The sequence below is a fragment of the Schistocerca serialis genome, chromosome 4, assembly GCF_023864345.2.
Source record: "Schistocerca serialis cubense isolate TAMUIC-IGC-003099 chromosome 4, iqSchSeri2.2, whole genome shotgun sequence".
Lineage (NCBI taxonomy): Eukaryota > Metazoa > Arthropoda > Insecta > Orthoptera > Acrididae > Schistocerca > Schistocerca serialis.
In genome coordinates, this window is record NC_064641.1 from 715405403 (window position 1) to 715421088 (window position 15686).

The following is a 15686-nucleotide window of genomic DNA, read 5'->3' on the forward strand; positions in this document are numbered from 1 at the left end:
GTTGCCGCCGTTAATCACGTTTTCTTTTAACTGCTTAGTATTACATAAAGTTGATGCGAAACCACTCCCCGTTGAACGTTGAACGACGTACAGCATGTGTTGGGTAAACCTTTTAGCCAGCAAAGAACTTGTTTCCAATTGCCATACAACTTTATTGTAATTAACGTTTAGTTTACAAACGTTAAGGACTGTCTGATCTCTTCTGTACTATCGTGGTGTTACTTTACATCTGGACGGACTGTCATAAAGACCAGTGTTCTTTAGTAGTCTCTAGCGGTACCCATTGTGTATCTTACAACGACTGTACTGTGGAGGGTTGCGATGATGTGCAACACAGATATGCTATGTTGGTTGCATACATTCAGGTGCAGCCTACAAATTGGAATTCAGTCGTGACCCACTTCGTTTGCTGTCGAGTTTACATGGGGTATTACAGTGAAAATAAGCACAAGATATTTATTGCTATTGCACCCAATACGTTTGTCCTCAAGAAAAAATACCATCTTCTTGAGACTCTCTTCCAAGTAAGTGTACTTGCCTTCTGGTGAAGAGAATCAACACCTGATGTACGTTCATTTTACAATAATGTTGTTTTTATATTTTTCATCTACATTGGTGCTGTTTTGCAGAGGCTTAGCAATATCACACGTTTGTTCTTTTTGGCCACACAAAGTACAACTGTAATATTGTCTTTCAGCTGAAAATGATGATTATAAAATTGCTCAGGTCTTTACAGCCTTCATACTGAGTGTATTTTCCTAGCCGGCCGAAGTGGCCGTGCGGTTAAAGGCGCTGCAGTCTGGAACCGCAAGACCGCTACGGTCGCAGGTTCGAATCCTGCCTCGGGCATGGATGTTTGTGATGTCCTTAGGTTAGTTAGGTTTAACTAGTTCTAAGTTCTAGGGGACTAATGACCTCAGCAGTTGAGTCCCATAGTGCTCAGAGCCATTTTTTTTGTATTTTCCTTTTTTTTCTTTTTAAGTTGCGCTACCTCTAATTGTGTTCTCGTATTCTGCTCATTGGCGCCAGTGATTTACTGTATTGAGTTCCATACTGAGCGGTAAGAAAATCAGCAATTTTGTAGTTTGTATCATCTAATTCTTTACTACTTGTTTCACCTGGGACGCTATAAGATTTTGGTTCATCATCTTGATGACCGTCAGTATCTGAATTTCTGCCGTCTTCTTGATCAAAGAGAGCTGCATCTTCAAGCCATCCAGTAATAATTCATTTAAAGTTTTGATCAGATGTGCTGACTTCAGATGTTCTTCCGTCTTTACAGGCAGTAGGGTACATAATTATGTCCTAAGTAAGGAATAGTAGTTTCTTAAATAGTTATTATGTTTATGATACGAAATTTAGGAGGGTGGAACTTAAATAGTGGCAACTATTTATTCAGAACCGATACAAAAGAGTTACATGTTTGCACCTGTTACCTGTTCTTCAGAGTAGTCACCAGCATTGTATAGAAGCCGTTGCCAGCGATGTTGAAGGCGTAGTTCAAATGGTTCAAATGGCTCTGAGCACTATAGGACTTAACATCTGTGGTCATCAGTCCCCTAGAACTTAGAACTACTTAAACCTAACTAACCTAAGGACATCACACACATCCATGCCCGAGGCAGGATTCGAACCTGCGACCGTAGCAGTCGCGCGGTTCCGGACTGAGCGCCTTAACCGCTAGACCAGCGCGGCCGGCGAAGGCGTAGTATACCGTTAGCAGAGCCTGTTCTGTTGATGATGCGAATGGAGCGGTGTAAAGTTACGGTGATTCTCGTGTACGACTGTGATGGTGTTATCCTAACGCATTACGCCCCTCCACGGCAGACCGTCAATGCCCAGTATTACTGTTTGTTTTGGAGCATATCCTTCGACCAGCTTTGAGAAAGAAGAGGCGACACTTTCTGCTCAACCCACCCATCATTTTGCACGACAGTGTGCGGACGCATACAGCGCAAGCTGTGTCTGCTCTGTTCGGTCAGTGGGACTGGGAAGTACTGTACCATCCACCATACTCCCCGGACTTAAGTCCTTGTGACTTTGATTTGATTCCGAAGATGCATTCGCTACAGAACTGTTTCAGGGATTCGACAGGCAGTAAACCGATCCATTTGCACCATCAACAGAACAGTCTCTGCTAACCGTATACTACTCCTTCCACATGGCTGGCAACGGGTTCGACACTACGCTGATGATTACTTTGAAGGACAGTAACAGGTGCAAACATGCAACTCTTTGGTATCTGTTGTGAATAAATAGTTGCCACTATTTAAGTTCCAACCCTCGTATGTTCGTCTGAATGTGTTTTGGCACTTAGAAATACTCTTCTTTCCAGTTGACTACTGGAATGTTACTTTGTGTTTCTGACCTCTTCATAAAGAGTATAACTGCGCCAAACAGATAAATGTTATCTGTAATCTAGCTATTAATCGGGAAGGCAGCTGGTTTGCTACGGAGTCTAAAAGACTCCTGTCGTGCATTATACGAGTAGGACTACAACATACATAAAATAATAAATTGCATTGTATCAAACAAGTAAGTCAGTTGTATTCCCAAGGATTACACAGGACATCAATTAAAATAAATTAATTTTAAAACAATTTCTTGAGAGAATCAGTGGTTGTCAGGTCTAAAAGACCGCTGTTATGCATCCAAGGGTAAAGCGAAAAAGGGCTGCGTGACGCGCGATTTGTTGAGGAACGGGTTTCGACAGGCGATGGAACAAGACGAACACAACGGGCTGATGCCGTGTTTCGTGTGCGCGACGCTGGGCACGCAGACCACGTGCGCATTCGACAACCTGCACGAGATCGCGATGGAGTGCCGGCGCAAGACCGCCGTCTGGCTGCACGTGGACGCCACGTACGCGGGCAACGCGCTTATCTGCCCCGAGATGCGCCACTTGGCCGACGGCCTGGACCGCGCCAACTCGATCAACGTGAGCGCGGACAAGTGGCTGCCGGTCAACTTCGACTGCGCGTGCCTGTGGGTGCGCGACTACTTCCAGCTGGTCGAGGCGTTCTCGACGCACCCGCTGCAGACGCAGCAGGAGCGCGACAACCCGGTCCTCGACTTCCGCCACTGGGGGCTGCCCCGCGAGCGCCGCTTCCGCGCCCTCAAGCTCTGGTTCACCTTCCGCAAGTTCGGCATAGCCGCCCTCCAGGACCGCATACGCAACCACTGCTCACTCGCCAAACAGTTCGAGGACTTGCTGCGTGGGGACGGGCGCTTCAGAGTCATGGACAGTGCCAAGGTGAGTCGCGAGCACTTGTCTAACCTAGCCCATGGCAGATTTGTACGCGGTCCATCACGTGATCTACTAAAATCATGATTTATTTCACTGTTTCTTTTTATAATGAATTATTCCAGGCAAGCTACAAATAGTTTAAGTACTAGCGCTTCTTCCTTATTACAAGCTTGTTTTGACTATAGCGCCAGCTCATGTAAACCTGTAACTTTGGTGAATATACTTACGTTTATAACAGTAGTGCAGAAAGATCACTTTACATATAAACTGACGTCTAGTGGAAAAAGACGTCCATATTGCTTCAGTGAGTAAACTGTAATCTGCCTGTTTATTGCTGGACTGTTATAAGTCACGTATTTTCTATTTGTGTAGAATTTTTCCGTGAAATAACTTTTGACAGCTATCTTGACAGTTTACCCTCGTTGATGCTTTATGTTTACAGTGCAATCTTTGCTAGCCAGTGATGTTATTTGTGTTTCATATGCTATCTTTGCTAGTCAGTGATGTTATTTGTGTTTCATAGATATCATAATTTTGTTATGATTTGTACCTACGGTTATTTTTTGCTTTGATCTGTTCTCGATATCCAAAATGTCAGTAAAATATTCTAGGTTATTTTTATGTTTAAGATCGATTTCTTCATTGAGAATATCGCTTCGACAATTTTTCGTGTGTGTATATACTTCTAATACTTCAAGAATGTTCACAGCGCACCATTTTGATATTTTGTGTAGAACTTGTAATGAATTTTCGATGTGCTCTGATTTGTGATTTTGATTTTTTTTGTATGTGGATAAAAGCTTGATAGATTTCTGTCGCAATTTATGTGTTCTTTAAATCTAATGGTGAAGTTTCGTCCCGTTTGACCGATATAGAATTAAGCGCGGTCATTACACGATCTTAAACATAAAAATTATCTATAAAATTTTTAAGTAGGCTGTTTAGGTTTATATGTTGGTAACGCCACGTAGCGCTCTGTATGAAAATCACTGACTGTGCTGTGTGCAGTCTGTGGCTTGTTGGCATTGTTAGAATACTCGCTATTTTAGTGTTGGGCAGTTGGATGCGAACAGCACAGAACGCCAATGTAGTAGAAGTGCAAGGACCACATTATTATACGGAAACGCAGAGCGACACCAGCGCTATTTGTGGCCTGGCTGTGAACTTCAATACGAAAAAATAAGGTGCGAAAATCTCTTATGTTTATTTCTAAATACGCAAATTAGATGACAATATTTTTCATTTAATCTTTGAATGTGGGCCGCATAGTGCAGTAATAAAGGTTTTTGAGACCTTGAAAAGCAATATATAAAAGAAATCTCAATCAAAAACAAACATTAACTACTCGTAGCTGCAGTTTACATTGTGAAAATTTTCGTAAATTACGTCACCTTTTGACTGTGAAATTTTTTTTGTAAAACTCAATATTGCGATTTTGGCTGTGTGGCCATTATCATGTGGAAATAAATGAGCTTTAGCACATGTCAGACTAAAAAATTCATCTGACATTGCATGCATATATAAATGATTTTTAGGTTTCCACATATCCTAAAGCACATTATGTCCACTCACATGACCAAAAGTGGAAGGTTACACAAATAAATAACTGCACAGCTAAAAGATAACAAAGAGGTAATTTACAAAAAAAAATCTGTGCTACAAACCAAGGATGTAAAGTCTACAAAATCCGATTTATTATTTTTTCTGTTGATTGTTATTTATGGATATTCAGTCATCTGAAATTGAACTTCTGCACAGTTCAAATAAATTTATGAAACACACAAAATACTACTTTACATCAACTGAAAAACAAATTGGGAGTAGAGCAGGTAGACACTCCATGAATGTAGCCAAAATGTATTTGCCAATGAGACATACAAAGAAAATGAACTGCACTACATAACATTTTTTTTCTTTTTCCCCAACTTGACTGTTATTTTGGCAACACATATCATGTTTAAATAATGAAAGAAGACGCTGGTACTTAGAGTCCCATCATCACATCTAGAAAGTGTTAAGTTATGTTCCTGCTGAATTACCAGATTTTGTCATAACAAATCAAAGGCATGATTTTGATACAGGAACATGTAATTCTCTGCTTTTAACACAACATTTGTATATGTATAGGGAGCTTACTCTAATTGTACACATATGAAACACTGAAATACAAAGTCTCTTAACATGATTTGAACGTCTTCTTAAGTTGTTGCATACACAATTTCCTCTTGTTTGTAAATTTCTTTTCTTTCACATACTTGTATATTATAAATGGAATACTTGTCTTCAGAAGTATCTCTTCAATCTCATGTTTATTACAAATTGTTGTATGAGACAGATCAAATGTTTTTTTTTTAATTATCATGTAGCCTTGTTGTGTGACCGTGACTATTTAGATACTCATACAGCTGATCATGGAGTGCCCTTAGGAAAATCATGACTCTTTCACTTGCATATTTCAAATGAGAATGCTCCTCACTATTCTCTTTAAATGAGGTAAACAAATGATTTTCAGTCACAACAGAGGAGTAGAGACTGGTATTACACGTTTCACAATCATCTGGTACATCTGTGGCTTTCAGTACATAGCCTGCTACATAGGCTAAGGCTTGTTAATCTTCTACAGACTCGATGATACCATCTGAGTGAGAATAAATTTGCTCAGGTGTATCAGTGTCATTCATCTCACATTCACTTAAATGTTCACTCCTATCACTTGCTGCCAAAAAGTGACACAAACTGCTCAAGGGAGTGTAATCATCTTTTTCACAGTTACTTACACTCATGGCTTTGAAAGGCAAAGTCATACGATTGACAACACAAGTCTTCAGAGCTTGTACAAACTGAAAAAAAGTTGGGTTTGTATTAGCAATACCATGTTGTCTTATACAACAAAAGAAATTTTCTAAAGCATCTTGACTGAACGCCTTTAAATTTAAGTACTTAAAGCCAACCACTTTCAAGGTCTTCCCCAAGAAAATAATAGACTGTAATGTAATCTGCCAACCTTTTATGAAGCTAAACATATTAGTCTTGTTTCTTCCCGTTTTTAAATCTATTATTTGCCAGCTGCCTATTTCCCTCAATATGCTATACCACATTTCTAAATGTGGCGAATTTTCTGATAAAGCCCACCTAAATTGTTTTCCATCTCTGGGATATTGCTCATTACTGTTGTGTGAATCAAAGAGATCATCTACCTTTTCCACAAACTCAGCTGTGTGTGTAGCTTCAGATGGTAATGTGTGAGTAGAAACATATGTTTCAATTGCAGCTGCAACAGTATGGCTCATTTGTGCAGCAGCAACTTTTACCTTCATTTTGACACGGAAATCAGAAAAGTTAGTGTTGTGCTTTTAATTTGGGTAGAGTTTTGAACCGTTTTTTTAATCCAAAAGAACAATGTACTGATGTACTCAAACTTTGCTGCTTTGTGAGGTTCAAATTGAATTTTATTATCTATCACAGCATTTCTAGTGTTTTTGAGCAGATGTGGTACATCATAAATGGTAACAATTGGTTGATTATTGACGACAAAATGAAGTAAACTGGGCTTCAACAAATTTGCTTCACACAGATGTTTAAGGGCCTTTTGGTTTGTTGCATTCTGGTCACATACAGTACAAACCACTTTGAACCCAATGTTCTGTAGTTCACTTATGATATGAACAATGAGTGTTTTCAAATGGGTGTAGTGGAAAGTGGTTGCAGTAAAGTAATATGATAGAACTTGTTTCCAAGTTCTGTGAATGCCTTTTAGCATAAAAACCAATGCTTGACTAGCAGCTACAGGTGAACGTCCTAAATGACCCAAGTCCTGATACCCATAGATTAGCTGTTTGTGTGCATCATAGTACATACCATCATCCAGAGACATTTCATCACAAAGTAGAGCACAATACTTGTCATTTTCATACATATTACTTACTTCCCTTGCTAAAAAGTTTAGGAAAGCTGGATTAAGTCCTGTATCAAATGGTATGTGGGAAAGCACTCCCTTGAGCAGCCTGACAGATGGAAGGCAGAAGTATGTGGCCAAATATCTGTACAACTGGGGACTACGCTTATAAATAGATAAAGCAAATGCCTTATCTTGTATAGACCACTGTCTGCTGTGGGCTGCATATTGGCATTTCTTAACTGACTATTAATAAAAGTTTTAGTCACATCATTCAACTCTTCTTCAATTAACTGAAATTTCCTGTCATCATACAACTCTTTTAGAATTTTCAATATATTCCTCTCATTCTGTAGCTGTTTTTTCAATTTACACACTCTGGAAACTGTAATTCTATGCAGTTTATACATTTTGTTTTTTCTTGGAGTTAAATCACATTTAGAAACGCCAGATCCCATTATACCTGGACTACTTTCAACATCATAAACTGGTGAGGATAAATAGCTGTACTCACCATCATCTGTGATCTGTAAAAGGGGACTGCTTGGTTGTATTACTGTAGATTTTGCATTGTGACCTGTCTCATGCACACTTATATTTGTACCCGATGTGGTGAAACCGCCACCACCACCACCACTACCACCACCATCAGATGGGTGGGGGGGGGTGGGGGAGGGTGATACAACACTAATTCCATGTGCTTTGGAATAACACCAGGATTTAGTCTGTGTCTAGTAAAGTTCACAAAATCTGCTTCTTAAAAACGATCCTCACACACATAATAATAACTACAGTTGACACCTTCATCTATATTGCAGATCAATTTCCACTTCTTTAAAGTCTCACTTTTTGATGCAGCTGGAAATTTATAGAAATGTTTATTCTTGTGTTTGGAATTTGTTTTTACATAATAACTACTCCTGCATCTGGGACACTTGCACGAGTATTTCAATCTCAAACTGGATTCTTCTCTTCCTGTATGATCCATCCTCATGTGTCTGAAATATTATTCAAACCAAAAATTAGGAACGAGAAAAAGGATCAGGTACGGTTTTCATTAATTAATGTTAAAGAAAACTCAATGTAAAATTAATTTCACTATCAAAAATCATATTAGCTTATGTCTAAATGCAGCTATCCTGTACTGAAGTATTGATAACTGTTATCATGGCTCGTAATCTGATGTGGTATTGCTACAGAATAGTGAAAAAACAAAACAAAATAAATTCTGATTTCTACTACGGATATGCACATCACTCTGTTTATAACTGTTCAACACTACTTGGTTAAACAGTGCTATAAGACAGTAGAAACACTGCTTATTGTACCATTTCAGTATATTTGAGCATCTAGATACCATGATAGATACCAAATTCAACTGTACATTATCAGTAACAGTTACAGCTGTAAATCTGTATAACATTCTGTTGAGCATTAAAGTGCGAGAAGATTTCTACTGCATTGGATACTGCCACAATAATATGAGTAAATGTCCAACTGCTTGAAGGACCTGCTTTGTGTGACTTCCAAACAAATGTCTTATTATGTGAGAACACAACCTTTGTCGATACAACAGCAACAAACACTTTTTACCTGGATAGAGTGTTATGTACTGTACAGAATATTTACTGTCGAAAACGGGAAATAGAACACACTCGAGGCATTACGAATCAATTGTAGCACGTCGAATATTTGGTATGTAGTAAATGGCGCAATAAATGGTATTTATTCTGTCACTAAGATTACTTCATGGCAAAAAGGAAGATGAATCAAAGCCAGAATTATATTCCATTACAGGATTCGGAAAGTTGAATACCAACTATGTCAAAAGCTGCTAGCATGGGATTCTCCATGAAATACAAGGATATATCAACAGAAATAAGAAATATACTTACCATTTAAGTAAACTGAGCAACAGAAATTGTATTTCTTTGTAGGAACAAATATGCAAGAGTCCACAGAACGTAATGTGATGATACAACCTCGTGTTCTATATGAAACAAAAGTAAAAAAGTAAATACTGAATCATCACAGCATCAAATATTACGAATGCATCCAAAAATTAAGCAGAATGATAGCAACGTACTTACGCTGCAATTTAAACGAAAAATCACGATCACGTTACTACGATACCAAAACAATTATGGAAGACTAAGTCATCCAATAGAAACACGAGACTATAGATTGCTAAACTTGCAGCGCTCCAAGTGGCCTGGGACCAAATCAACGTCGTGTTACCGGAAATCCATATGTGAGTTTCACCCCCCTGGTGAACAGCGCGTAGCGTTGGACTGTTGGAGGTGAGCAGCCAGCAGTGGTGGATGTGGAGAGAGAGATGCCAGAGTTTTGATACTATAAGCGGACGATCTGGACGTGTGCACGCCAGAAAAAGGAAATTTGTAAAGATGGATGTCATGAATTAATAGATATATATATGATAACTTTTTAACATTATTAAGGTAAATACATTGTCTGTTCTCTATCGAAATTTTTCATTTTGCTAACTATGCCTATCAGTAGTTAGTGCTTTCAGTAGTTAGAATCTTTTATTTAGCTGGCAGTGTTGGCACTCGCTGTGTTGCAGTAGTTCGAGCAACGAAGATTTTTGTGAGGTAAGGGATTCATGAAAGGTATAGGTTATTGTCAGTCATGGCCATTCTTTTGTAGGGATTATTGAAAGTTAGATTGCTTTGCGCTAAAAAAATATTGTGTGTCAGTTTAGTGATGATCAGAATAAGTAAAGAGAGAACTGTCTGAGTACGTTCAGTTTTACTCAGCTGTCTTTGTATCAGCGTAGAAGTTTACCAGCACAATAATTCATAATTTTTCTAAGGGGACGTTTCATATTTTATGGGCATTTGGAAACGAGAACAGATAAAAACACACTGTAAATGAAAACAGAAAGATAACCATTGATATCAAATCGTAACAAAATTATATCATCACTGAAACACCACTAGCATCACTGAATCTCAAAGATAACACTGTAAACATAAAGCACCAACGAGAATATAGCTGTCAAAAGCATTTCAAGAAAAAGAAAGGTCTACACAAATAGAAATTACGTGACTTGTGACAGTCTAGCAATAAACAGACAGTCGACAGTTTACTCAATAATGCAATATTGTCATCTATTCCAACTTGACGTAAGTACATATGTAAACTGACCTTTATGTACAACTTTTATAAACGTGAGTAAACTCAGCAGATTTAACATCTACAGGTTTATTTAAAAATGGCGCTATAGCCGAAACAAGATTATAGTAACGAAGAAGCACTGTTAATTATACTATTTGCACCTCGGCTGGACTAATTCATTATAAAATGTCATATTATGACGTATTCTATGCTGCCGGTCCGGCTGAAAAGAAAATATTTCTTTTTTTATTTTATGACATAATCAACATTATGTTTACGGATGACGGCGTTAGACCGCCTCAAACGACCATCTTCAGATCAAAAAATAACAATTAAAGCTCCTTTATCATTTGAGGTGTCTCATGTGAAATGTTCCCCAGATTCGACCTTTTTTAGTCTCTGTTGACGGGGCTATTATGCCACCAGCATAGTAGACTATTTCGTTAACATTATTAATTTAAACTTACAGTGAGGGCAATGGAAGAAAAATTACTTTTGTAAGTGTTACCGTAAAACCAATTATGTTGAAAGTTCGAGCCAAGCACAGTAGTTTCGTAGTCGGAAGACCTGGCTAATACAGCGATGTAACTTTATTTTGTGATGTTGAAATTCACAAAATCGTTAGGTAAAATTTACACAAACGTCAATTATAGAATTCGTAATTGTTCGACTAAACCAATTGCGTAGTAAGGCAAACCAACGAAGACCAAAGAGGTCTCATATAGGAAATAATTTTTTGTGTTAGCAGAAGCCAACACCGTGTTACAAGTGGAGGCCGAAATGCACGCGTTTTAGCTCAAGCAGGCTAGCGTGAGGAGGGAAGAACTATACTGACGTGAGGTCTGGAACATGACAAGGAATGAGAATTCAGAAAGTGGACGTAATTAGTTTGATACTTAACTTTAATCCATTAATGATGAACGTCGCTCATGACGGTACGTGATTCACAATATTATCTGTTCAGAATACATTCTTCAAGATACTAAGTATAGTAACTGAATATGGCGCCTTGCTAGGTCGTAGCAAATGACGTAGCTGAAGGCTATGCTAAACTGTCGTCTCTGCAAATGAGAGCGTATGTAGACAGTGAACCATCGCTAGCAAAGTCGGCTGTACAACTGGGGCGGGTGATAGGGAGTCTCTCTAGACTAGACCTGCCGTGTGGCGGCGCTCGGTCTGCAATCACTGGTAGTGGCGTCATGCGGGTCCGACGTATAATAACGGACCGCGGCCGATTTAAAGGCTACCATCTAACAAGTGTGGTGTCTGGCGGTAACACCACGTAATTTGTGTAGTCGCAAATTGTTGTACAGTGGTAGGAGGGAGTGCCATGAATAACGTACTAGAATTCCTGACTAGTGGGGGGTGAGTGTAGGAGTAGAGGTATCTTTGAAGATATGTCACTTTCCTACGTTTTTCTTGAATGCCTTTAAAACTACGACCTCTAGAAAAAACGTATCCCAGCACAGCATTTAATTACATTAAATTTCCTACAAGAAGGTCCTGTCCACTTTTTCTCTAGGACTGATAAATTGCACATAGCGAACGAGAGAATATGAAAATCTCGTGCGTGGTTTCTGAAGGCCAGATATAACACTGCGGCTTTCACTTAATCACATCCGTAGGGGCAGCTGAATCACCCTGTGTACGCCACGCACCATTTGATTCTGTGATATAACAGATACATGATATTGATAAACGCCATATCTGTTATACCACTCAATGAAATGGTGCATAGCACATATACAGGGAAGAGCCAAAGTAACTAGTACACCTGCCTAATATCGTGTAGGACCCCCCCTAAGTCTGAAGCAGTGCTGGAGGGAATGGGCACCATGAATCCTGCAGGAATGTCCATAAATCCGTAAGAGTACGAGGGGATGGAGATCTCTTCTGAGCAGCATGTTGCAAGGCATTCCAGATATGTTCGATAATGTTCATGTCTGTGGAGTTTGGTGGCCATCGGAAGTGTTTAAGCTCAGAAGAGTGTTCCTGGAGCCACTCTATAACAATTTTGGAAGTGTGGGTTTTCGCATTCTCCTGCTGGAATTGCCCGAGTCCGTCGGAATGCACATTGGTCATGAATGGATCTAGGTGAACAGACAGGACTCTGACGTTTCCACAGTCAGAGTCTTATCTAGACGTATCAGGTGTCCCATATCACTCCAACTGAACACGCCCCACACCATTACAGAACCTCCACCAGCTTTAACAGTCCACTGCTGACATGCAGAGTCCGTGGATTCACGAGCTTGTTTCCATACCCGTACACGTCCATCCGCTCGGTACAATTTGAAACGAGGTTCGTATGACCAGGCAACATGTTTCCAGTCATCAACTATCCAGTGTCGGTGTTGACGGGTCCAGGCGAGGCGTAAAGCTTTGAGTCGTGCAGTCGACAGGGTACACTAGTAGATCTTCGGCTTCGAAATCCCATATTGTTGATGTTTCGTTGAATGGCTCGCACGCTGACACTTGTTGATGGCCCAGCACTGAAATCTGCAGCTATTTGCGGAAGGTTTGCCCTTCTGTAACGTTGAACGATTCTCTTCAGTTACTGTTGGTCCCGTTCTTGCATGATCTTTTTCCGGCCGCAGTGATGTCGGAGATTTAATGTTTTACCAGATTCCTGACATACACGGTACGTTCGTGTAATGGCCGTATGGGAAAACCCTACTTCATCCGTACCTCGGAGATACTGTGTCCCTTCGCTCGTGCGCCGACTATAACACCACGTTCAAACTCACATAAATCTTGATAACGTGCCATTGTAGCAGCAGTAACCGAACTAACAACTGCGCCAGACACTTGTTTCTTGCCGACCGCAGCGCCTTATTTTACCTGTTTACATATCTGTGTATTTGAATATACATGCCTGTACCAGTTTCTTTGGCGCACATTTTTTGAGTTTGGAATTGTAAATATAATTGTGACAAAACGTCTCGCTTTAATATCTGACGTAGGCACTGCTTTCTATTCTGTTATCTGAAGATGGCCATTTAACTGGTCGAAACTAGTAATCGTTGTATCCTTCCTTGCGATCTTGGCAATTGAAAAGTTTTCAAAATGAAGACTAGAACACTACATTTAAAGCTCGCCTCCTACATCTACCTAGCACTAAATTTTAAACTACGGTAAAAAATTTTTATTTGCGAGTTGATTTGGTTGGTAAGACCTCCTAAAACACATCATCAAATGGCAGCAATGAAACGGAAATCCTTACAACAGTAATAATGTGCGTTCTGAACTTCCGTACTCAATAAACCGGTCGAAGGTCCTTAGCTGAAACAAAAGACCTGACTTGCATTCGAAATAGATGTCCAAAAAACGCCAGTCTTCTTCTTGTCATTACGCTTGAAATATTTTCTATATTGTAGTATAATTCAGCATTACTTCATGATTTCCAACCTTCTGCTGTGTTTTTTGGTCCTAATATTTTCTTTACAATTCGCCTTTCTAGTACTTCTAATTTATTTAAATTATAGTTTAACGACAGCCATTCGCTTGCATATAGGCATTCTGGCGTCACTACTGCGTTGTAATGCCTTATTTTTGCATTTTTGGATAGGAACTATTTTATTTAGAGTTCTTTGGTGATATCATACGCTCTCCCCATTTTATGCCTATCCTCTGTCTCCTTTATTAATATAAGAACCTACTGAGCGCCATAAATCAATGTCACAACAGTAGTTGAAGCTGTACCGGAACTTAAACGTTTAAGTTATATGTCTGCATGTTCGTTGCCCAACTCACCTTCGGCGCACGCGTCGTTTCGGCCATCTCTGATAGACGTCTGATGCTGCAGTCATGCCTTTATAAGCGGAAAACCGTGTCAGCAGCGGAATTCACTGGCTTTTACATCTGTCGACGATGGCGGAGATAGACACCGAAAGCTCGAGAATTTTATTCGAACTGACGCGGCTTGAAAACCGGGAAGATTCTATTCATTTTATTTAAATTTGTAAGTTGTATGGTCCAACGGTTATTAGTTTTATTAATAGCGCGTCTAGAATGCATTCGTAATAGGGAAACGAATTTCGAACTTCGTAAACAAAAGTGACAAATCTGAACTAGCTTTTTGATATAGTTTCCGCACATCAATACTAACAACTATAAATGCTGAAACACGATTGTAAACATTTACGCCTGCATCTAACTGACAAAAATTGAATTAAATCGATGGGGAAAATTGAAAATTTGTGCTGGACCGGAATTCGAACCCAGATCTCCTGCTTACTAGGCAGACGTGCTGATCACTTCACCATTCAGACGCGTGGTCATCACAACAGCATGGTCCATCTTAGCAGCCTCCCATCAGAACTAAATTCCCAACTTATGCACACAGTCCTGGTGTATTGCTCCTAGCCCAAGCCTATTATCCTCAGTACGTGCGGCATTTCACTGATTCCCGTAAGAGTTCGCTTGTGGTGTGCATCTGCACTGAAGTGATCAACGACCGTCGTCGCCTTAATTATATATGTCGTGTCTGTTCTTTTGGACATGTACAAACAGGCACCATTTCGGTGGTGCAGCCACTATGAACCAAGACAAGGGTAAAATAGCATAGTCCGTGCAGTTGCGATTGCTGCTGTGTCCGGATGATGCATTGGTCAGTGCATTTGCCTACTAAGTAGGACACCTGGGTTCTAATCGCACTGCGGCACGAATTTTCAGCTTCTCTCATTGAGTTAAATCAATGGCACTGGCAGCTAATGTCAAATTCCTTTGTGTCTTGAGATTACATATTAATTGAACCATTTTTGTCAGTCATACACTGGTCATCATCTCTGACAGCGGCATGTTTCGTTCCTTCAAAATTGCTCTATACCTTGTGCCGAGTGGTCCTGTTCTCCAGCTACTTTGAAATCCTGCCACGTGCCGTGAATGGCTCTGCTGTCGAAGTGATACCAATGGCGGCTGATTTCGCGACCTAGATGTGCAGCATCTACACTGCTGGCCACCGTAAATGCAACACCAAGAAAGACAAGAGGTAGCACAACAAAATTTATTTTGTAGATAACGTGTTGACCAAGTATCAAATGATTACGTTTACAGACGTCTGTGATGTGGTTCTTGCCAGAATCAGTAGCCAGAGTAGCCGCCATTGTTGGAGATCACCGCTGCCACACGTCTCGGCATTGAGCCAAAGAGACGTTGGATGTGTTCCTGGGGTACAGCAGCCCAAGCAGCTTCCACACGTTGCCAAAGATCATCTGGTGTGGCAGCTGGGGATGTAATCTGGGTCACTCGTTGAGCAACCATGGACCACATGTTTTCTATCGGCGAAAGATCCGGAGAGCGAGCCGGCCAGGGAAGCATTTCAATCTGGTTATTGACGAAGAACCTTTGGACAATGCGTGCCACGTGTGGTCGCGCATTATCCTGTTGAAATATTGCTGTGGCCGA

At 40.1% G+C, this 15686-nt stretch overlaps 1 protein-coding gene across 1 annotated transcript in view; it reads left to right on the forward strand.

Moving 5' to 3' along the window:
* LOC126474718 (aromatic-L-amino-acid decarboxylase-like) overlaps positions 1–15686 on the forward strand; it is a 187335-nt gene that overhangs the window by 138040 nt on the left and 33609 nt on the right. The window contains exon 7 of the mRNA XM_050102196.1: positions 2714–3253. Coding sequence (XP_049958153.1) covers positions 2714–3253 — 540 coding nt within the window. The remainder of the gene's footprint in view (positions 1–2713; positions 3254–15686) is intronic.